This window comes from Centruroides vittatus, unplaced genomic scaffold (assembly GCF_030686945.1).
Source record: "Centruroides vittatus isolate TY-2023 unplaced genomic scaffold, ASM3068694v2 contig_364, whole genome shotgun sequence".
Lineage (NCBI taxonomy): Eukaryota > Metazoa > Arthropoda > Arachnida > Scorpiones > Buthidae > Centruroides > Centruroides vittatus.
The window spans coordinates 2,399,364-2,425,054 of record NW_027122188.1 but is presented as its reverse complement, the minus strand read 5'-3'; the positions used below and the strand labels follow the sequence as shown (position 1 = coordinate 2,425,054).

General features: G+C 28.7%; 1 protein-coding gene across 1 annotated transcript in view; it reads right to left on the bottom strand.

Moving 5' to 3' along the window:
* LOC136975100 (transcriptional regulator ATRX homolog) overlaps positions 1–25,691 on the bottom strand; it is a 44,962-nt gene that overhangs the window by 3,710 nt on the left and 15,561 nt on the right. The window contains exons 2-7 of the mRNA XM_067270100.1: positions 22,297–22,425; positions 17,560–17,647; positions 12,770–12,913; positions 6,786–6,868; positions 6,315–6,717; positions 2,503–2,547 (exon numbers count right to left, since the gene is read on the bottom strand). Coding sequence (XP_067126201.1) covers positions 2,503–2,547; positions 6,315–6,717; positions 6,786–6,868; positions 12,770–12,913; positions 17,560–17,647; positions 22,297–22,425 — 892 coding nt within the window. The remainder of the gene's footprint in view (positions 1–2,502; positions 2,548–6,314; positions 6,718–6,785; positions 6,869–12,769; positions 12,914–17,559; positions 17,648–22,296; positions 22,426–25,691) is intronic.

The window sequence follows — 25,691 nt, the reverse complement described above, 5'->3', positions numbered from 1 at the left end:
ATTTGATATGTGCATAAACAAACCTGGAAAGGAAAGAGATTTAGATTTTTTCTGATAAGATCTAAGGATATCAATAGTAAATATATAATTAAAAAAAAAACCAGCTAGTTTCTGGTCTTTCAATGGGAAAGTCTTCATTCTACTCTCTCTTGATTAGACACACATCATCAATAATTATGGAGCACTTTACATGAAGTGGTCTGGAAACATTGTTGAATTACAGAAGACTGCTGTAAATGTGACATTGGAAGACTTGAATACTGAGTAAGTGAAGTTCCTGGACTTCTTCCAGAAATTCAAACTTCACCTACTGGTTTAGAGAGAACCTTTTTTACGAATAAACTTTCAATTATTAATAACGTTTAAACTCTCCTCTTCTAATAAAATAATAATCAATATTCTTCCTGGTAGATAATTAGCCTTCCCATCATTTTTATTAGATTTTAAAATGGCATCAAAACTTTATAAAAATTATCCAGTTAGTCTCTTTCTAGGTATGCATGTCTTTCTCCTCTTCTTACGTTTATTGTTTTAATTCTCTTTTTTTTTTTTTTTTTTTGAAAGAGAGAGACTTCTGAACAAATTGCTTGTGTGTCCAAGTCTCATAATTTTGCAATTGATAAAATCTAATTTTCAATTAATCTACTACACTCAATCCTTTGTGTTTGTAAATACTGTATTTTTATTTTTTCAGTTTATTCCCAGAAAATAATAATTTTATTTTCTTCTAATTTGAAAGTGTGTCTTTTATCTATGTTTATCCATATTGCACAATGAAATGCCTTTGTTAGACCCTGGGCTTTATTTTACATTCATCTTTATTTTGCTGTTTAGGTGTCAATATGTGTTTCAGGCTCTTGCCCCTCTTATGTTGACTCTTTGTTATTTCTTATTCAACACATTGTATAAAACATATAAACATATGGTATTCTCACTGATTTAAAAATGCATAGAACAACTAAAAAATACAGTTAACACTGATATATACATACAAGTGAAAAAACTTTTATGCGTATGCTAAAAGTTAACTCTATTTTTTAGTTGCTCTATGCTTCATTGTGCAATACAGATAAATAAATAATAATAAATAAAATTATTTATTTGATTATATCCACAAAGCTTTTTGAATTGTACATATTATCTGCATACCTAGATCTGTTATAAATGCCTAGAATAGCCACTTACATCATTTCACAGTTTAAACTTGGAATAGAAATAACAACAACAATCATATTAAATATATTAAATATAAAATATAATGAAATAAAAATTTTATTATATTTTATATTTAATTCCTTTTACTTCTGTACTAAATTAAACACAAAAATTAGTTAATGAATTTCATGTTATTGTAACTAATTTTTAAAGCTTTACTGAATCTGTAGAAAAAATATATTGAATCACAACACATCACTAATATGAACTAATTATTGTATGAAATTCTTTCAATTAGCAGAGTTGTAAATAAAGAAAAGTAGGTAAAAAAAAAATTACAAGCAATTTCAGTACATCTTTAAACATTAATCCAAACTTAATTCCAATTTAAAATACAGTAGGTCAAGAAAGTATCAGAACACCTATAAAATAGAAGAGTTTTTTAGTTATAACTCATTTCTCGCATGAAATAGGAAAAAAAAATAATGACAGATGTAAATATTTTTTCTAGTGCAAAAAACGTCTGAAGATTTCACAAGTGCAAAAACATTGATCAAAAACAGAAATATAATTTTATTTAAAATGGTGACAATTTTTACATCACAAAAGTATCCGGACAGAAAAAATAAATGAAAGTGTCAGATCATTTTCTTAAAAACATGTTTACAACAATTTGCCTCAACAAATGTGTTAAAGTATTTGTTTCATACTTGAATTGTTTTATTTTATCATTGTGAATAATGAAAAGGAACAAATTAACCATTGTTATTAAACAACTCATTATTAAGGAATAGCAATAGGAGAAAACTATGCAAAACCTTGCAAAACAGTTTCACATTCCAAAATCCACAATTCAAGATACCATTAAAATACCTTAAGACAAATAATGTAGTTAATAAAACTGAAACTGGATGTCCTGAGATATCTATCTTAAGACAGAAATGTGTCATTGTCAGGAAAGTGAAGAAAAATCCACGAACAATTGCTCTTAAGCTTGCTATTGAGGCTTCTGTAGAATGTGGAGTACATACATCAACAGAAACTGAGAAAAACTTTAAAAGCAAGTAGCCATAAAATCTTTATGGCTATGAGAAAAACCATTCATCAACAGAAAAAAGCAGCAGTAAACTGCTTTTTTCTGTTGATGAAGCTTAAAGTTTTCAAGAGAGTTTTATACAAAATCAGTAACATTTTAGAAACCAGTCCTGAGGTCAGATGATCCAAATTCAATATGTTTGGTTCACATGAAGCATTTAAAATTTTCATAATCATAACATATTAAGAATATAATTTTTAAGTATAATTTATTTATAAACATTAAAATATTAAACTAAACAATAAACTCACCACCAAGTTCATCAAAAATAACATTTGAGCCAGATTCAGTTGTTCCTGTAAAAAAAAAAAAAAAAAGTTTCATTATTACTTATGTAATTTATATATAAAGTTACAAAAGATTTTTTTTAATTTTCCTTGTATAATACACTCAAACCTGTTTTTGTGCGGTCTTTTTCTGTGCGATTTTTTTTGTGCGGTATATGAAAATTTCAATCAAATTGGAACATAATTGACTCCTGTAAAATTTTTAAAAACTCTGTTGGTTGTTTTCTATGACATCAGCAGGTTTTTTCATTTTTTATTCAGTAAAATTTTTTTCTCGTACGTTTATTTCGGTCCCCTCTTATTTTAATAGCATAAAAACCATAAATCCTTGTTAAATGAAATAACACTTCCTGCAGCTATATTTATCAAATAAAATCATTATTTAACGATTATTTTTAACTTTTTAATGTTAGATTCGTTTTAAGTGGAAATAATTAATTAATATAAAAATTAAAATTCTTAGAGGATTTTTTTCCCCATTAGGTGTTGCAGAAAAAGGCCCAAAGAGTTAAAAAAGCAATTCCTAGTTATTTCGTACGGTTGAGTTATTTTCTACGTGAGACTTTTTTATGCGGTCCCTATTCACCACATAAAAAAAAATTTTTTTTAATTGTGTTGCGAAAACTATTTTTTATAGCCACTCGTGAAGTTTCGCGCAAGTTTTTTTTATGCATTTTCTTTTATGTGGTCCCTATCCCCCGCATAAAAACAGGTTTGACTGTATAGAAATTTGTATTTCTTTCTTAGAAATTGATAAAATCAACCATTTCAAAAAAAAAAAATTGGAATTAATTTTTAAATAGAATTCCAATTCTCAATTATATATAATATAGAATAGAATATTCTTAAATCTCTCAAAATTTTAACCATTTCAAACATTGTTTATATTAAGAGCTGACACATAAGAAAAATATTTAAAAACTATCTTCTGATTTTAACTAGACAAAGATGGTTCTTAAACAGTATAAATATATCTAATTTAAAAGTTATTAAATTTTGTTATTCATAGAACATTTTCATTAAAAAAAACTTTAATAAAATAAAATTCTTAAATTTTTTTGAAAACTGTCTATCCTTATCTATGGATACATTCCATTAAAGAATTCAAAATGAATGAAACTTTTAATGGTTTGTTACTTGAATTTTATTATGTCTGATACATTTTTATTGAATTGTTAAGTTCTAATAAAATGATATAAAAATTAGTGATTTTCAAAGATGATGATAATAAATATAGGATAATTCTAAATCATTGTTAAGATTTCTCATGTCGTATAATTATCCAACCAAAAACAATATAAAAAAACTGCTTGCAGAATATGAAAGTAACTCAAAAAGTTTTATTTGGCAATGCTGTATTACCACATGATATCTATGAGATAATATGACATCATACTTCAAAATGGCAACTGTTCAAGAGAAAGCAGTGTGCCTACTTTGATTTTTTGAAACAAAGTCCATCATCATAATGCAACATTTTTATAGAAAGTATGAAAGATCTTTAGATAATCCTATCTGACATTGGTAAAAGCAACATTGCATTTTCCTGGGCACTGGATTGGGTTAGGTGGACCAATTCTGGGGTCTCTGTACTCACTTGATATTATCCATTTCATTTCTTACTATAGGGATACAGAGACATTGCTTACATGACCATTGTAAATTCCCTCAATGAACTGAAGTGCAGAATTGTTGCTACAATAGAGACAATTCCACTGCAATGATGGAAAAAAATTAGAGGAAAATTCATTATTGCTTGAAAATTGTATATGTCACACAGGTGAGCATATTGAAGTTGTTTGGTATTCTGCAATGTTGATTCTATACATAATAAAACTTTTTAAGTTATAATTTCATATTCTATAAGCTGTTTTATGTATTAATGGTCAAATGACATACGTATGCATCAAGTATGCTATGCACTAATTTTGAGGCTTTTCTTAGTAAGAGAATAAACTTTTCATTTGATAAATTCTTATACATGATGAAATCTTCAGAAAAAACAAATTTATAATTTTCATTTTTATTGCCAATGAAATAAATGCTACTGTTTAAAGCATACAATTATAACATAATACAAAATCAAAAATTATACATTTCTAATGCGATCTCATATCACAAGTATATTCATAAGTTTTAAATTATGTGAATGTGGGAAAAAATATTTAATCATTTACACAGATATAACAATTTCTAATGTATTATGAATCACACTTATATTTTATATTGACATCATTTATACATCTATAATTATAGTATATTATTTGAATGTCCTGTCAACTGATAAATCATACCTCACATTATATAATTTTCCATCATGTCAATGAAATAATGAAATGTAACCATTATAGAAATATATAAAAAAATTGTGTTTCTATATTTTAAATTAGTTTACATATATTTAATATGACAATCTTGTCACAATATGCATCAATTGCCACTGTCTATCCAAAGATACACCATATAAGTGTATAAGAAAAAACATATTAAAAGAAGAATTAAAGAACATTATATGATTGTAAAAAAATAAAAATTTTGTTAATCAAAACACTGGATGTAAATTAGATGACTGTTAAAGTGATATCATACCTACGTCATACCAGCAATAAATACATGGAATCTGCAGCAAAAGTGTAAATTTGTCATAAGTTCTGTAGAGAAGGATAACTTTAAGAAATTTGATAGATATTATAGAGTTTGTATGTTTTAAAATGGTTTATTTTAGAATTTTATAAGGTATACAGTATTTGTAATTTTATTGTAAATTATTGTAGCGATCATACTTACCACATGTATTAGGGTTCTGGTATTGTCGTAATGTCAGAGAGGTATTGTGTCTCCAAGACCATTGCTATAAGCTTTTTTTATGTCTGTACTTTTAAGCGTCACTTAAAATTACAAATCATTTTAGTACAATCTATTATTTTAAAGCTGAAGAGAGCTTAAATTTGATGCATTAAATGCATTTTGATAATTTATAAAAGAGAATATTGTTAAATAAATTTTTTTATGTTATTGTCTCCAATTTCCTTTATTGTCCTCGGATAGACAGTGGCAATTGATGCATATTATGACAAGATTGTCATATTAACCTATCTGATGTTCAAAGTTCTCTCCATTGTGTGTGATGCAATGCTGAATTTTTGTTGATGTTAAGCCACATATACACATTTTTGAAAAGAATAATTGTGGCTATTATACAGACCAAAATTATTTTTTTATTTTGCACAAACAAAATAGATATATTAATAAATGTAATAACCAAAAACATTATTATATTTCAAAAGTTAGTTTTAATATAAAAATTATATTGACTGGTGACATTTAGTTTCAAAAACGTTCTGATGCGGAAACGAGATATCTCAGGTCAACCAGTCGAGGTCAGAGGTCACAACCCCAAGATATGTTGGAAATAACACAGAACAGGTTAAATATATGTAAACTAATTTAAAATATTTATTAGCCACTCTGTAAATATAAGGCAACTTTATTGTTTATCTTATTTATTCTATTTTAAGAAATATGTAATTCTATATTTTGCTTTACTCCAGCATTCATTTGATGGTAAAAGAAAATTAAAGTATTGTTTGGATGCTAATTCTTGCTAATAAAAAATGTAATTAATTTTGTCTTCATATGCTTTGCTCTTGTAAAAGAACACATCCAATCTTATTTCTATATTTTAATATTTTTCACATTTAATTTGCAATTGTGTTGTTGTAGTCTTAAAAAATGTTATCAAGTTTGTTATAATTTGTTATAAAAATTATGCTTACCATTTTCATTATTATATTTTGATGCATCATCAATTGTACTATTTTCAACTTCTGCACTGTCAATCAACAAGGTATCAGATAAATTATCATTCTGTGTTTTTGAAGACTCCTTGATTTCCTGTATTTCTTCACTTTGTGTTGGTTTTGTGACCAATACATTTACATCCTGGTTCTTTTTCTTTCCTTTTTTCTTTTTTGAAGGTTTATCATCAGTTATTAAACTTTCATCTTCAACTTCAGGATTAATCTGAATGGAAGAATTTGGTTTATCATACTGTTCTAAATCCAATTTGATTTCTGATTTTTTATTTTCTGCTGGAGGTTCATGATATTCTGACATGTTAATTTCATTCTGATTTGCATTGATATCTTTTTTAGATTTCTTTTTTGAAGACTTTTGTCCCTGAAAAAAATATTATCATCAGAAACTAATCAAATTATTTAAAGTTTGAATAGGGCAAAAAAACAGACCTCTATTCCTTGTGGTAAACTTTGAGTCTTTTTAGAAGGTTGCTTAAGTAAATCTTTAGAAGGGGTACTTTCTTGACTGCAGGCTACAATAAAAATATTACAATTAATAATCTTTTTAAATTATAATAATTTTTCACTCTTATTCTATTATACTCTGTAACAAGAAAATGTTTGACAGTCTTCTAAGAGGACTGAAAATGTAAAAATCTCTTCGTGATAAATTGAGATTGTATGGAAAAAGTTCAAATTGGAAGCAGCAAGGGTTTCTCATTTCCCGATGCTTTGCTTGTCCCAGGATTCTGGGATAAAAGTGAACTGTTTCCCGGGATCCCAGGATATAATTAATTATTTTTAAGATATACAAAATATCTTGAAATTAAATGATATAATTATTTTTCATTTTTTAAAGTAATTTAATATGTTCTGCAACCTCTAAAATCATATTAATAATGCTGTGTAAGATATAAATTAAAAATTATCTTTGAATTACATAGAAATTTTCACAAAAAATTTATTAAAGTGTACTGGAAACTGCATACAACAACAAAAATGCCTTTGCATTGAGTTGAAAATTTAAAGAATAAAATGAACTTAGAGCAAACTTCTAAGTTAGAAGGTAATTTTCAATATTTAAATAAAACATAACAAAATATTATTGTAAATTTTTATAAGATTTTAAAAAGCAATAGGCTGCAGATGGTCAATATTCCAATCAGTCAATCTGATTCTTATTTTAATAATGAAAAGTCCTGCTACCGAGAATGTTCTTTCCAATTCAATTGATATGAGTGGAATCGCGTTTAATGCATTTAAGAGAAAACAGATGTTGTGTTTTTTCATCTATAGCCTGGAAGATTTCTAATTCATTTGAGATTGTAGTACTTCTTTTGCTCTCTAGTATTCTTGATTTGTCTTCCTCGGCTGCTTTAATACCAGCATCAAGCTTACAGACCGATAATTCAGCAATTCATTTGGCTTTAATAATTAGGTTTATGAAGAAAAACTTCATACTTGCAGACTTCGTACTCATTTGTATCCTTGCCCAATTTGCACAACCTGGCATTACAGCTACGCAGTTATCGAAGCTACTGGGCATGGTTAAAAATTAAGACAGCATAAGCACAGTTATTCCATATATTATAGGTTCTGATAAGTAAAGAATTTTCAGAGTCTTGTCACAAATAGGCTACATATTGATTATTGACAATCTGTGATGTACCATAACAAGGAAAAATTAAAAAAAAAAACTAATAAGTAGGCAAATTAACAAAATAACACCTTCTACTTATAGCTGAGATAATTTTTATTGAGAAAAATGCATAAATGCGAGGGATGCTGACAGCCTACCAACAGCTTGGAAATTCGTGGTTAAGAAATATATCACGAACTCGTAGGCTTGTCTTAGCTTGTTTTGGCATCATTCCTCGATAATCTGCCATTCTTTTTAAAAGTATCACCAGTGGAATCATTTTTATTTTTTATTTTTTATTTTTCATCTTTTACTTCTTATTCCCACTATAACGATTTTATTGTATATTTATTTTTATTACCATGTTCTTCCTTTTTGTCCGTTACTAATGTTTTGAATTTTTTCAAACAATTGTATTCTTTTAATGAAACGATAGTGTTCTTTTTTTTCGAAAGTTAAAACCTGAGGATGGCTTATTGAATAAGCCGAAAACGTTAGTTTTTCTCAATAAAAATTATCTCAGCTATAAGTAGAAGGTGTTATTTTGTTAATTTGACTAATTATTGGCTGAGCTAGTATCTGGTTTATATCTAATAAGTAGGTTTAAAATTAATAAATACAAATGTATTCTGACAGTTTATGAGTTAATTATACTTTCTATTTGCAAAATTTTCTCAACCTTAACACAAAATAAGAAAAAGTGAACTTTTAAGAAATTTGTGGGATTTCCTGGGATATTTTTAGGGTTAAAAAAACAACCAGAATCCCAGGATTCTGTTTGAGAAACCCTAGAAGCAGTTAAGCACTTCCCATTTAAACTTCTTGTATATATACATGTTGGATTCTGTAGCATGAGGTTGCACTTGTATTCGTTACCCCTTAATAAATACAATTTATCATTTTTATTTTATGACTAATTCCCTTTGTCCAGTAATAAAATAAACTCAGAAAAAGTTAAACAGAAAATAATTTTATTATTGATATTAAAATTATTGTTCAAAATATTATAACCTTTAAACAGGATTTTGTCACAAGTTTTGCTTACTTTAATTCTCCATTTGTGTGTTTCTCAACTGTATGTTTTTTGCAATTATACATTCTGTACAGTACTTTCTCCATTATAAAACAATTCAGTCATATATTTTTTGTTTATACAATTTCACACTTATATTTCATATTTTTCATTACCCTACATTACTTTTTTCTCACTTATGAATTACTTACATTAAAATAGCAAAATTTAATTATTATTTAAAAAAAAATGAAAAAGCTAAATATGTATTCATTTCAGTTTAGTCTATGCTGACAGTGAATTGCCGACAAATGCAAAAAGCAGAGTGACTATGTAACATGTGACACTGTTTTTGACAAATCTTCCTGTTTAGCAAATTCCTCTGCCAGTTAAACAATGTTGACAATTTTCACTGAACCAATTTTGCCTTCAGTTTCTCATTTGTTTTCATTATTTGCTGTCAATATGAGCCAACCTTTAGAATTACTTTTCATTCTTTTATGTGATTGGTTTCAGCAGAAGGAGACTATACACATGCTAAAGTTATTTATAGCTTTATAAACAGTGGAAACCAATTTATTGGTAACAGAACAAACCAAAATCATAATATAATGTTTGGCAAGGCAAATCATAAAAACAGCTAAACATAAACTAAAGCTAGAAAATCATTCAAAAAAATCATAACTTTAAAACAAATCCACCATATAAATAAAAATACAATCATTAAATATATATACAGTCAATTCCATTTAATTGGGCCACCGGTTAATTGGAGCAGCTGCTTTATTAAGCCAAATCTCAACAGATGAAAACCAAACCCAATTAAGCTTTTAAATTATGTATTAATAAATTAATACATAATTTAAAAGCTTAATTGGGATGGTAGCAGAAAAGGAATTTAGCAATTTTTGATATATTTTAGAGATCTTCCGAAAATTCGTCAACATTATGTACTTGAACACTAATGTCACGTAGGCCTAACAACTGACCGAGACAAAGCAATTTTGTCTTTCACTAGGACAGTTCATTTTTTCTAGAAGGGGTCAGCATAGCAGGACATATCATACCAGGATCCCATTTGAGGAGGACCTAAATTCAAGCTACTGACCCTGCTCTGGACTGAACCAGACAATCCCCTTAAAAGCGAAAAGACAAAGACCCTCTGGACAAGTTTTTGAGGTCTTTTGACCAAGTTGGAAGACAGTGAGAGTTCTCTTGGAAGATGGTGTGTATATGATTACGCCTAGACTCAGACAGCAACCATCCGCTCGTTGGAACCAGCATCTGAAGCTGGCAGATTCTACAGACACTCCTGTCAAAGTGGCCCATATCCAAGTAAAGGAAACTGTGATCAAAGAAAGGTCGTAAGGTGACTTTTGGACATGTTCTAACTAAAAAGGGAGAAAGGAAAGATCATTCAATCAGGAATGAATCAAACGGTCAACCTTGTGTATGTCACTACTATTTGGCAACACTAGAGTAATGCAAATCAGTTATCTATCGTCATGAGTCTGGCAAATTTATAGTACTGTACAAATATTTTCTGTATTTTGGTTTAATAAAGCATTAAAATAGGTACCTAATTATTATTTTTTTTACCTACTTATTTATTTATCCATTTATTATATATTTTATTTTAGAATTTATCATTAGTTCATTTAATTGGGGCAGCTGCTTAATTGGGCCAAAATGGATTAGTCCCAATGTGTCAAAATTAAGCAGAATTGACTGTATATATTAAAAGCAAAAAGTTCTTTCACCACTGCACACAAATAATATAAATTTAAAAATAAATTTGACTTACAATTTGAAAATTTCAAAACAACTTTTAAACAGTTTTTAAAAACATTGTTTTAATTTTCAATTGATTTCACTTCAATTTTAATTAATTAATTTTGATTTTATTTTTAATTGCAGTTTTATTTTCGGTTTTAATGTAAAGTGGCTACCTAGCATGCTTTAATTCATTGATATCTGCAAGGTTCCAACATTTTTTATTAAGGTGAAAAGGGTTCCATGATAAAAATAAGTTGGGAATCTCTGAACTAGACTAATGTTAAGTTTTATGTAATGTTATTATTGAAGAATATATATATATATATATATATATATTTACATTTTATTACATTAAGCAAAAACTAATAATTAAAAAAACAAAATCAAATAAAAATTAAGGTTCAGTGTTTCTAGCTTTTTGATGGAGGGGGAAGTCAAATATTTTATCTACAGTCAGTCCTCGACTTTTGTACATAATTGGTTCCTGAAAGTGTATGTGAATGTTGAATGCTTGAAAGTAGAAGGATGTAAAAACATATGCACCAAAAACTGTGTTTTAAAAGTATTTAGTTATCAATATTTATACATAATAATTTTAACGAGGTGTGTTTAAGTGCTTTCAGGTGTTTTTTTTTATAAAGTTGTCAAGAGTGGGGCCTTTTTATACTCTCTTTGAGTGGTAAAGGGCCTTAAACCACAAAAAAAAAAAGTTGTCAAGAGTTAGTTAAATACCGTACCTCATTTTAAATTTGTCGAACTAGCATTACTTGCTTGAAACACCATGTTAGAATCTTCATTTAATCTAGTCTGTCAATCTTCATGCAAACTAAGAGCCTTAACTTGAATAATTGAAAAACTCAGAGGGACATTATTTTGATGTTGATCATCAATCCATGATGATAAAGATCTTTCCATTTCATCCATCACTATGCCGTGTCTTTTAGAAACAATAATCACAATTTATTCAAAATTGTTCCTTAATTTTACTCTTATTTTTCAAAATTGAACATATCGTAGATATGTTTACATTGTACAAACGTCCAATTGAAGCAAAAGATTCACCACTTTTAGAACGTTTAATATGTTTTAAACATTCTAAAAGTGGAAATAATTAAACGTTTTAAACATTTAATTATTTCCATCTTTGTCTCAATTATATGAAGTTTATGAGTCCTTAATTTCTTTTTGTTCATATCAACACTGAAGATTCTCCATTTCTCATTCATGTTTATCAATTAATAAGGACAAAATATTTAAACATAAATAAATTGGCAAAACACACATGTTGACATATGTCCTAATGCAAGACTGAAACTGTTTTGACCTCTTGCTCGGAACAACACAGTAGTGATTAGGATTCTGAGAAGTCCACTATTGTAGGAAGTAATGTGTGGCTGAGAATGTAGAGCAAGCTACTGCACTTTGTAGTGTATGAGCATTCTGCATGGAAGCAAATTTTTTCATTATCGACAAACATATTTAAAAAGTTGAATTTTTAAAGAAATGTGCGAAATAGTGAATTGTGCGAAAGTAGAATGTGCGAAGTTGAGGGCCACCTGTGTATATATATATTGACTACTTTAGTTTTGATAGCAAGCACAGAACTCACACTGTTGTTTCATACTATTTAACATACAACTTTTAATTAATTTCAACTTTCTGAATGATCTGACGTAACTACAATTACAGGAATAGTCAACAAAAGCAATATTGTGGGATTAACTTTACAGAAATTGCTTTCCACTAAACTATTTTATTAGAAGTAAATTAGTTAATTCTTTTATAGTAGTTTCTACAATCAATTATATATTTTTTAAGAAGATGTAACATTTAACAGATGAAGCGAAAAAATTACTTGCCAAATCTTCAGAATAATGCTCTTGTAAAATATAGTCATAAAATCATTTGAAGAAATTGGAAACTAAGTTAACAAAATTTTCAAATTGTACATGTTCACACTACAAAATTTCAAAAGTAAAATAAAAATAAAATTTTCTTTAATCTTACATGATAATTCTGCAACAGGCTGTTGTTCATCCCAAGTTTCATTTTCTGAACTTTTGTCAATTTCATTGCTAACACAGGCATTAGCTACTTCTTCCTTTCGACGATGCTTTCTTTCCTTTTTTGATAATTGTTGTACCCATCCATCTATTTTATAAACAATTTATGAATATTCAAAAATTACAAATTTATATTCTTAATATCAATCTATTGTCATTAAAATTTAAAATTCAAATAATTTATTAAAATATGAATAAAACAAAGCACTGCATGTTTAGAAAAATAAATGCAATAATTAATAATAAATGTTTTTATTAAAATATATTGAAAAAGTTAGGTGCTGCTATATATTTTGTTTAGCTAGAAATAATAAATGCATAAAACAATATTGAAAATATATATATCCTGGTTAAGAAATCCAAACAAGAACCCAAAATATTGATAATACAAAACATAATTTGTGAATTAAATTCTAAATAAGAATTATACCATTTAGATCAGTTCCATTGTAATTAAAATGATTTTTTATTCAAATTTGAATCCAATTCAAACTGCTTTTCTCAGAACAAAAACTTTAGAAAACTCGCTCTTTGCAAAAATTTTCTTAATTTTACATTTTCAGATCAATTTCCAATCCATTGTCAAAAGTACATTCTAAAATATTAAAAAAAATTATTAACAATAAACTTAATTTCTTCAGGACTATCTTATTCAAAATATTCAATGTAATTAACCCTGAAGTAGTTAAGTTTAAAATTGATAAAAGTGTTTGATAGTAAATACTTAACTTCTTATAAAAAGTTAGTTATAAATCTTGAAAAACTGTCTAATGTACTATAATAGTAAGCATCTAAATAGAAGCCATTTCAAAATATTTTCATGAATTATATAAAGTGTGATCAAACAAACCAAACTATTTCCTTTATCTGGTGATAGGATGAAGTACAGTCTTTTTTCCACCAAGGATAACTGCCCTATGTGAGCAGCAGTCTGCCAAGTGAAATTGAGTTTTTCAAATTGAAACACTTAAAAACAATTTTACAAAATCATGTATAGTATTTTTTTTTAATTTAACAAAAGACAATGGCCATACACAAAATGTTTAGCCAGTAGAAGAAGGAAAGGAAAGAGGGGAAGGGAAGGGAAGGAGTAGGAGTGAGGAGATAGAAAGAAGAGAAAGGAAGGATCACTCTGAATGCTATACATAAGGTTACTACTCTGTATGATTAATGTTGACATGCAGTTTTTAGGCTGCAAAGCCATGGGTCTAAAAGAAAACCTGAATTATAGCATATATCAATAAAAGTAGTGTAGCTACATAAAAGCTAGACAGAGTATAGTTTAATGCTTAAAACTAAAGGCTTCAAACTAATACTAAAATAATACAGAAACTAAGTAGCAAGTCCTATAAGAAGCAGAATAACCTAACTGAAACAACTAGGAGAAACAGTGAATATACTAGTAACTTAAATTTAACTTAATTATAATTATGTTAAATTATGTTAGTGTCATACTGCAATTCAAAAATGAGCTTGAAAACTGAGCAAAGAGTAAATTTTAAATTTTGCATTAAACTTGAAAAATCTATCACAGAAACCCTTGAAATGCTTTGGGAGGACTATGGCAACTAAGTCATGGGTGAGATCACAATCTTCAAGGCATAAGAAGACAAGGCAAGTCAAGAGTGTGGCAAAGAGCATATTAATCATTTTCAATCAAAGGAATTGTTTACTGAAAATTGGTTCCTCCTGGTCAGTGAATTCAGACTTTTACCTCAACATTTTGAATCAATTGGATGAGAATGTTTGTTGCAAAAACCAGAACTGTAGCACAACTGAACATAACTATCATGACTGTAGTGCTTTGCGGCTATTTTTTCATTAATTTTTTTTTGTGTTTATTATTTTGTTTGCGTTGTATTGTCTCCCTTTATTATACATGTCCCTCTTCATTTCCTTCTTTTATACTGCTGGTTCTCAGCTAGTGGAGTATAAGGAACGATGATTGGCCAAAGGGTTGGTCATGTGGGACAGTGTAGTTTCTTCTGGCAGGGGATAAAAATACGATGTGCATCTACGTGAGAGGCCCCTTTTTTGGTTTTTGGTTTTTTTGCTATTGGATGACACGGAACATAGCAAGAGCTCATTGAGGCAACAGAAGTTGTCATAAAACAACAGAGTGCAAACGACAATCAACCTAAAAGAAAGTGAGATCAGTAAGGACAACCATACTAGAAAACGGGAAAGAACAATGCCGTTTAAGAATGCATCTTCATCCAAGTGGAATATGAGTGAAGGAAGAAAGGAGCGACAAAAAGGAATGAAGGACTAACTGGAGGGTCATCAAAACCTATGATTTATTTTTGTTCATAAATTTTTTTATTTTGCTTTTGTTTCTTCATATCATTAGTTTGTATTCTTGTCGGGTATTGAAAGAGCCTCGCGCAGTGGAAGAAGGATAGGAGAAGGTGTGAACGAAAATGAAACTTGTAATGAGACCAGAATTTGTGTTGAAAATGTATAGACTGTATTAAGTGTGTTTAATGTCACAAATAAGCTTTTGTTATTTCACTTCACCACATGCCTTTATGCCAATTAATCATTCATCTGTGATTTTTTTTTGACCAACCCTGCAGCCACCACATGCTATGGAAGTTACTACATGACAATACTTCTTTGCACACAGAGTTCAAACAGAGCATTTTTTACAGCACTGAATTTTCCTCAACCTCCTTATTCATCAGATTTAGCCCAATGTGACTTCTTTTTGTTCTCTAAAATAAACTGAAGCTCAAGAAATGGTTTTGAGGAGATCCAGTCTGAATTGAAATAGATGCTTCAGAATTTTTAAAATAATGATTTCCAAGGAGCATTTGAGCTTGGCAGAAGCTATGGGATTGCTGTATAAATTCAGGGAAACTGCTTTGAAGGTGCTTGTGCCACATTTAAATTAGTTAAGTATTAAAATCTTTATGGACCAAATCTGGTTACTTTTTGATTACATGCTGTATAACTGTATTTGAATATAAGGCATACATTAATAAAATACAAAAAATATAGTCAAGTGAACATATACAGAATTTTAAACATAATGACATTAACTTTTATGTCATTTTAGGCAAAAATGTCAATTATTAGTTTATTAATGTTAAATTTTTATGGCACTTTATACATTTCAAAATACTATTCAACTCTCTACCAACACCGGGAATATACTACAATCACAACACAACAAAAGACAAACCTGTTACTGATGTGTATCTTGAAAAAATCGTTTCACAAATGTTTTCGAACTCTATGAAGTTCTTCAGATGGAAATGGAATACTTGAAAATAGAATAGGAGCTTTCAAACCAAAAAAATTGTATATATGCATCCGACCAAGACAGAGAGGCAGAGTTCGACAAAGCTAAAATCATCGCAACCCCGCCCCACCCAGACCACATAAAATGGTTAGAAGCTATGGCTATATATAAAATGAGCCATACAAGTAAATGCATCAACCAAAGTGAAGAGCTCAACCTTTCACCAGCCTGGCAACTCCTTTTGGACAAGTATTGCTAGTAACTAATACCCATAATGGCACATGCCCGCAGCAGAATTCGATTTTTTCAGTTTGAAAGCTCCTGTTATATTTTCAAGTATTCCATTTCCACCTGAAGAAGAACTTCATAGAGTTCAAAAACGTTTGTGAAACGATTTTTGCAAGATACACACTGGTAGCAGGTTCATCTTTTGTTATGTTGTGATTGTATATTTCAAAATTTATAATTTTTTCTCACTGTTATTATCTTTTAATAAATTTCTTAATGTTTTCTATTACAGGACATTATAATTGCTTATTTCTACTTATTATATTAAAAAATAAATACTACATAAAATAAAATAATACAATACGGGAATCCTCATACAATACAATAAAATAATTGCATCGTTACATAAACAATACAGTAGAGAGTCGTTAATCTGAACCCCGGTAATCGGCATGATTTTCAGTCGGACTGTGTCGTGCTGAATCGAACGTTTTTGATACTAGATTTACTTCTAAAGTATAATTTTTATGTTTTTATATTCTTCAATATATTTATTTTGTTTGTACAAAATGAAGAAATAATTTTTAACAATACGATAGCCTCGATTACTATTATAAAAATTTTCGTTAGGCTTAAAATCGATGAAAATTCAATACGAAGCAACACGCAACGGAGAAAAATTTGAACATCGGACAGATTAATATATTTTTTCGTACATAATCAGTAATCAGAACAAATCACTAATCTGAACAACCACAGTCCCCAATTGATTCCAATTAACGACTCTCTACTGTAATTTGATGTAGCATAGTCTTAAAACTTACATCAATAAAAATTAACAACCAATCAGCATCAATACATGTTAAAGAAGAATCAAGAAACAAAACCTTTGCAATTCAAATCCTGCTGTTTGTTTTAACAGCTGCATTTGAACTGCTAAAATCAGTTAGCCTGATGCTGCCTGTTAATAGAGATGAAGACATTTGCTTTCTTGTAATTTTTGGATGTAAAAAAGTCTATTAATTAGCCCATGCTAAAAATATGTCACCATTTTACTTCCATTAATCAATGAAGTACTTCTTAATTGAAGATTAGTTGTTTAAATATTTCACATGGTGCAAAATTTACACAAAAAAAAAGACTTAATTTGCATTTTGGATTATATTCTGAAAAACTATTTATATGAACTGAAAATTTGAAAATTATTGTAATTTTTGTTTTTAAATAATTTTATATCTTAATATCTAATTTAAAGTTCTTACCTTCAGCATTATCTTCAGGAAATATTTTATTTATTTCAATATCCAATTTTTGTCTGTGTGTATTAGATGACACTCGAGTTTTCTTATTCTAAAGAAAAATTTTAAGTTAATAAATTTTCTTTTTCATAAAACAAATTCTAAACATACTTCATAAAATTACGAATATAATAATGGTAAAATTGTTATTTGAAAATAATAAATTATAAATTTTAATTAAACCATTATTTTTAACTTTGCAGTTTCATAAATTTACAAAGCTATAGTCAAAAATAAAAAATTATTAATTGATATAAAAATGTAAATTAATTACAATTTTACTTAACATTCAAAATTCAACAGGCTCTCACTTTTATAGATAAAAAGTTCTAAAGAAAAAATTTAGAACCTTTTCTTTTTTATTCAGGAATGAAGTTTTATGAACAATATTGTAATTTCTCATAGAGCAAATACTGGGAATATCCCACAGAGGCCCAAAATCTGGGGAATGAGGTTCAGAGACTTAGCAGGCCAGATTCGATGAGAGATTATGCAATCAGCAAAGAAGTCTTCCAAAAATTTAAATTTAGTCCAAAAGTCAGAGCATCTGTGAGCAAGCAGTAATGCTATCTACCACAAAGTAGAAACATGGGACCTGCAACTTACAGGTCTCATATACAATGCCATACATATAACTTTAATGTCATTACAAATTTCTCATTGCAAAGTAACTTTTCAGACATCCTGTACTATTGCATAATAGTGAAATCAAAGACAAAATTTCCATTTAGATATATTAGCCTTTATTCCATCTATGCCAGTTCTGAATTTAGATGCATTAATTTCTGGCATACAGGGAGATATTTAATAGTATATGTTGTTTATATCAAATATAAATGACAACATATGAAATATGAAGTGAAGGCTACACTAAAATAGAAGAAAAACTTGAGAATCAAATGTTAACAATCAGCAGGAAGAGAAAAAACAAATATGTGAAATACAATTCTTGTGACTATCAGAATAAAGAAAACATTTTACAAACTAAATTGAACTAGTATCTTAGTGATGAAAATTTTGCTAATAGGGACCAGATATGGCATATGTATGATTAGGAGTTTGGTAACATGGATAAAGATATTGCAATCATACTAAAACAGGATGAATTATTCTTTATATTCAGAAAAAAAAACAAAATACAAAATATTAGACAATGTTTAGAAGTAAAAATACAATAATATTAATATTGTTCCAGGTAAAGCAACTACAGCATGCTTCTCTTGGCCTTGCCTTAAAACCAGATTATTATATACAAAGACAGTAAATATCAGACAGGTTTAATTTAAAATGGTTTTTTTTTTTTTGTTGTTGTTCATTTAAGTTAATTATAATTTTAAAATTTTGTATTTTCTTTTTTGCTGACAATATTGGTCTGGTTTTCATGGGAAAATTTCCTGATACTCTGTCAGACCTCCTTCAGAGGCCTGATTCATGTGAAGAATTGGTGTAGGCATAATAGTTCTTGCATCAGTCCTGACAAACACTGTTATTGTTACCTTTAATTTCAGGAGAGCTCTGAACCCCTTCCTCTGTAGTAAAAGGATGCAGTTTTTTTCTTTAGTTGAGTGCCTTGGGGCATTTGACTCTTGCCTGTTATGGATTTTACACCTTCAGATAGTGCTACTTAAGGCCAGGAATATCTGCTAGTCATGTAGAGGTACTCTTAACAAAACTTAAGGTCTAACCACACATCCTCTTTTTGATTTTTACTATGGTGTTTGGCCCAAAAATCACTTATGCTGTCTTAGGATGCTTTGCAAGGATTACCAGACTAAGCTGCCGTTTTCAGCACACCACATGCCTTCCTTTTATCGAGAGGGGTCTTATTATGTATAAGACCCCTCAAGATGCTATTGGGTGTTCTTCCTCTGCATCTGCCTGAGGCAAGGAAAATCTTTATAGGTTCAAGTGAATTAATCAACTTACCTTTAGACCAAGTACTGCTGAGCATTTAGTTCTACTGAGGGACATGATAAAGGAAGATGTCTTTTTGATGCATTCCAACAAAATAGTTTATGTTTGACAGGTATTATCTGGTTTCCTTTCACACTCATCTTGATTGGCATATAGTTAGGGTGACCTTTCATTCACAGAATGTTGTCTGGTTTATAGATGGGTCCAAAACTGATAACAGCATTTTGCAGACATTTGTGGGAGACAGTCTGGTAGAAACTTTTTGTCCCACTCATTAGATTCCTCACTGTTTCAAGCAATATTTCTAGCTATTATTTGGTGCACTATTTTGCATAGTTTTTTAACAACACCATCTACATTTTTCTAATAGTCAGATTGCATTAAAGACACTTGATTCCTGTCATGTTACTTCAGCATTTATTTGTACCTCAATGAACTGGCTACCCTTAACAGTGTCTTTCTCTTGTGGGTGCCAGGACAAGGATATTGCTGATTTATTGACCAAACGGAGTTTTACATTCTCTTGTGGGGTTTGAACCAGCTCTTGGTATTTCCTACAATACTTTATTTAAAACTGTCAAAGAATGGACTACTTCCAATCATTCTAAGCATTAGAGATCAGCTACTGGTTTAAAATAAAGCAAGACATTTCTGCCTACTTGCTCTGTGGGAAAACTAAAGACTTCTTGTCTTTTGACAGGAATCACATTTGCTTTTTGGTTGGTGTTGTGACTAGTTTTGGTCACTTTTATAAACATCTGTGCTGACTAAAACACTGTTCCTCAGCTTTTTTTCTACTTTTGCAAATCTGTTGAGGAGAATCCTCTGCATGTCATTTGTGAGTGTGCAGATCATTACTTGAGCATATTTGTTCATCTGGGATCTGCTGATGTCCCTCAGCTTTCCTTCTGAGGTCTGCTGTCTTTTTTAAAGAAATTAGACTTAAGAAGTAATCTGTTGTGAGGTGCCTAATGGATCTTTTAAGTTGTGGTGCGTTTGACCAGCTGACCCCCTCCCACTTGTACAATAAACAATATGTCCTTTTAATTTAATTTTGCATATGTTTTAAAACAGTGTTTTTCAAATTGCAGGCTTCAACTCATTGATAGGTTGTGAAATTAGTATATTGGGTCACAATGACAAAGAGATAGAAACTTTTATTATACATTGCTACAGAATAGAAATTTTCAATATATGTACTGATTATTGTAAAAATACCATCAACATAAAAATAAGTACACATATGCTGAATCTCATAACAATAATATAACATGAATGTCAAGTGTAGAATATTATTGCATTATAATAACTGTAACAAATATACAGATTTATAATAAAATATTTTACAAATTTTTATGAATTTCAAAAGAATCATGTAATTTAAGGTTTTATTAATATACTTTAAAATTTAATTATATTCATCAATTTATTTTAATAAAGCTTTATAAATTTCTTAATATAATTATATTGTGTTTATTTCTTTATTAAAATATTCAGTAAAGAATAATGCAAAGAATGAAAACAATGAAATTGTATTTAACACACCATATGCCAGAAATCATATAGGAACTGGTCATGCAATGCATACATCACAGAAATCAAAAAAAAAAAAAAAAAAACTGCTGTGTGGCAAACTGTAGCTTTATTACAGCCTGCCAAATTAAAAACAATAATCTCAAAACTAGTCAGTTTTCTGGTAATTCTGGATTTCTGAAAGCCAGATATTTGGTCCAATACTGTAATTTGAATTTAACTGTATATGTTTAAAAACTTTTGAAATCAAACTGACTGACAACTTACATTTGAAAATTCTTAAGATAAAAGTAATTGTTAGTTTACAGATTGCTTAACTATTTGAGAAGTACAATAAATAAAACACAATAAAAACAAAAAAGTATAAATCTCACAATTATGGATCAGCTTATAATATTAATTAATCTAGAAATACTTTGTAAATTTAGAAAACTAAATAACATATTTTTCAATTCCCATTGTAAACAGCCACCTGTCTTCCAAATAACAAGGACTAAGCAGGCAAGAATATCATCCAATATATTTTAATACCATTCTTAATGTATGCATTTTGGACATTTTAGCCCCTCTTCAGTACATGATACAATCATACAATAAACTGAATCAACAACTACATAAAATAAAACAAACATCCAAACTTGTAGAGTACATACCTTTACTTAGCATAATTAGTAAAATTTTTCATATATAAAAGTTTTCTGTAACAGATATGAACATTGTAACCAATAAGCATTGATCTTGTTTAAAAAATTATTTAAACATCTTAAGATATGCCAGATCATTCTTTACTCTAAACTGACAACAGATATAACTAATGGTTACAAAGCTTCCCTTTTACTACATTTTACTGTTGCAATTAACCAATTCAAAGTATTATGTTACCCCAATTCATATTAATTAACTAACATACCATTATTTAAATTTATATTATTCTTATGTTTTATAATTTCAAAATGTTCTATAAATATATAAATTTTATAATTGTCCAGGAAATTTATAGAACAAACACTAGGAAAAATACTGGTGATTGGACATGATGGAACCTTGAAGATGTTTTAGATTCTTCTATATTTTTATATTATCAGAATGTAGTTAATCTAAAGAATGGAGTGAAAATCCCAAAAAGTGCTTAAATTAAATATTTTGACTCCTTTAACATTTGAGTTTCTCTTTCTAAAATGTAATTGTTTAGGTTTAAAATAACCTAAATTACTATTTAATAAACATATAAATGAATATATATAATTTATTTACCTTTGATTCAGATTTTGGAGTTTGCTTTTCAGCACTTTTAATGTTACTTATATTTTGCTGAACATCTTTAGACTCTATTTGCTTGCTTGAAGGAGAACCTCCTACACGTCCATTTTGCTGTGATTTAACCTTTAAATACAATTGATTATAATTATTATTAAGGAAAATTTAACTGCATTTGCCATTTACTACAAATATAATATACGATATGTTTACTTTACAATAGTTAAACTTACAATAATCATTTTGCAATAAACAGCCTAAAATTTGAAATAGTTAACTGTTATTCAACTTATTCATCATTATTTTATATAGAACTATTTCCTATCTATCTATCTATCTATCTATCTATCTATATATATATATATATATATATATATATATAAAATCGAGACAAGTTGATGATTATTATTATTATTATTAATAATAATAATAATCAATAATCAGCGCAGAGCCCAAACGGTTAGGAGTACTGGAAGTTGAAATTTGGTACACAGTTAGGGTACGTCACAAGAATGCACACTAAAAAGGGATTTTTCGAAATTCCTCCCCATGAGGGAGAGGGACAGGATTAAGTAATTGTTGACTTAATTGTTACGTAACACTTCCATCAACGATGGAAGTGTTACGTAACAATGGAAGTGTTAAGAGAAAGCGAAGTGCAAGACGCAGATGTAGTTTTTTTCGTTTTTGCGGAAAATCTAACATATTTTTAGACCTATCTAAAAATTCTGTAATTAGTTTGGAAACAGGGAGAACCCAATTCTTGCATTCTGTGAAAACGGGTAAGGTTGACTATAATGTAATAATCTTAATATTCGCTAAAACGGTTAGGAGTTGAAAGTTGAAATTTGGTGCACAGTTAGGATACCAGATTTAAGTACCAAAGTGTTAAGTAACAATGGAGAACAAGAGAAAGTGACGTGCAAGATTTATGGGCGCTGGAAAAAAAAGAAAAAAGAAAAGGAATAATATGTTGGAACATATTTGATTTTCAAATTTAAACAGATTAGTTTGGTTTTTCTTGACCTTTCAGGAAAATCGAATGATATAATCAGAACACGTCGTGAAAATCGAACAATATTAGAACATTCGATTTTCAAATTCGAGCTTTCTCTAGAAAAACATAGTTTGTTGATGAAATTACTCTTTTTTTTTGTGACTATAACGTAATAATCTTAATCTTCACTATCGTTACTTTTGCCCAAGCAACGCCAGGCCTACCTGCTAGTATATATATATATATTTTACAATATACGTAAATTTAAACTATTCCATATAGGCTAATAAAAAGATATTTCTTTCTTTTCTGTACTTTAGTTCTTAAGATAAAAACTTAAAGAAATAATTCAATATCTATAACAATTTTTTTTAATTGATAAAGTATTTCAGAATACATAAAAGATTCAGATCAAAAACTGAGCATTTTAACATATTAAGTGCCATGTGTGGCAGAAATGCAACATGCTGGCCAATGGAAATAGAGCATGACCTGTGAGATTGGATATTTCACTTAACCCAGTACATTTTTTTAAAATAATAGAATACTAATAATAGGAATTTAATTATTTCCCCTATAAAATGTGAAATTTGCCTTTTCTATGTTTTTCTTGCACAATGAACATGAATAAGTAAAATATCATGAAAATACATAACAAAAACAAATACATAAAAAACAATTTTTATTTTCTTTCAGTGAACATCAGAGTGAGAAGTATTACAAAAAGTATAGTGATTTCTCAATGCCTAGTTACTTTTCACCCAGCCTGTACTTCTCACAGAGAGTTAAATACATTCACTTTCTGAGGTTTTGGCATTCCATCAAATTCCACTTCAGCTTCTTAAATTGCCTTGTCTTGTTTTTATTGCTCAATTATCTCTCCTGTCTTGATTTCATTTCAGGTCTAAATTCTTGTAATGGTCACATAGAAATAATCTAAGTTATACATTTTCCATTTTTTTATACTAATTTATACTTTCTTTGCAATGTTTTTTTCATATTCATATATAATTCATGCACACTTATCAATATAAATGTGCATGAATTATATATGAATATGAAGGTAGTCAATCAAATTTAGAGGAACAAAAAATCATACAGAAGGAGCATTATAATTAACATCCAGATTTATAATACAAAAATTCAAAATATATAGAAAAAACATGTTTCAGAAAAAGAATTTTTTTTAAATTTGTAATTGGCAATGATTTGTGTAGCCAATCTAATATCTCCCATATTTCACTTCTCACTTGATGTTCTTTAACACACAATATTAGACCGATAACAAGTTTTTAACACAGATTGACTACTTACTAATAAAAACACCATGAAATTTCATGATGGTTTATCTATTAACTGTTTTCAGTTTTGGTTTATTTGCCTGACTACCTGAATCAGCACATCAAATAGTATATGTAATACATTAAAAGCTTGCAAACAAACTATTACAAACCCAGTAACCATACTATAAATACACACACCAGACTATCAAAGAAAACAACACACAAAATATACTATGACTAATGTATACAAATATAAACATCCATATGCCCAATTGTCATATTAAACCAAATGAGTGCCAGATTCTTGCTACTATTAATAATTAAATGGTAAGTAATTTGGCCTATAGGTAGGTGTTAAACACTATTTCTTATTAAATTTAAAGATTATAATTAAATTAATTAATAAATATTAATTTGCCCTAGAGGGTGCCTAATACCTACTTCTAGGCCAAATTACATAGCATTTAATTATTAATAGCAGCAGGAATATAGCCCAATCTAATCTGGCAATCATTTGGCTTTATTATGACAGTTATAATCACAGATAAAATGATCCATCACAACCTTTCAGACATCATATTCATTGACAAACAAAACCACATACATCACAGGTATAACTGTTCTAAACACTCAACATACATTATACTGAAAAAATTAGTAAATATTCAGAATTTGTCCAAAAAATAAAGGTTCTATGAAAAATGGATAAGAAAGTTATTGTGCCTGTAATCCTTTCTTGCATAGGTTTCATACCACATATACTAAAGTCTGGAAACATTAACAGCACATACATCACATTACAGAAAACAGCCAACTTAAACACATGTCACATGTAGGGATTGCAATCCAGCAGTGTTTTCAATCCAGCTGGATTTTTGCTGGACCAACATCATTCCAGCTGGATCAGTATGGATCCAGCGCAGATGTATTTTTGGTGCAATAAAGTGTTATCTATCTATTTATCCAGCAATTTATGGTTTTTTTTAAAGAAATAAAACATTTTTTTTAATACTTAAGAAACTTTCATTATTCAGACTGGTCACTATAAATCAGTAAAACTTCTCACACATTTAGGTAGTAAAGTTAACTTTGTTTCGGTTTAACACTTGAGA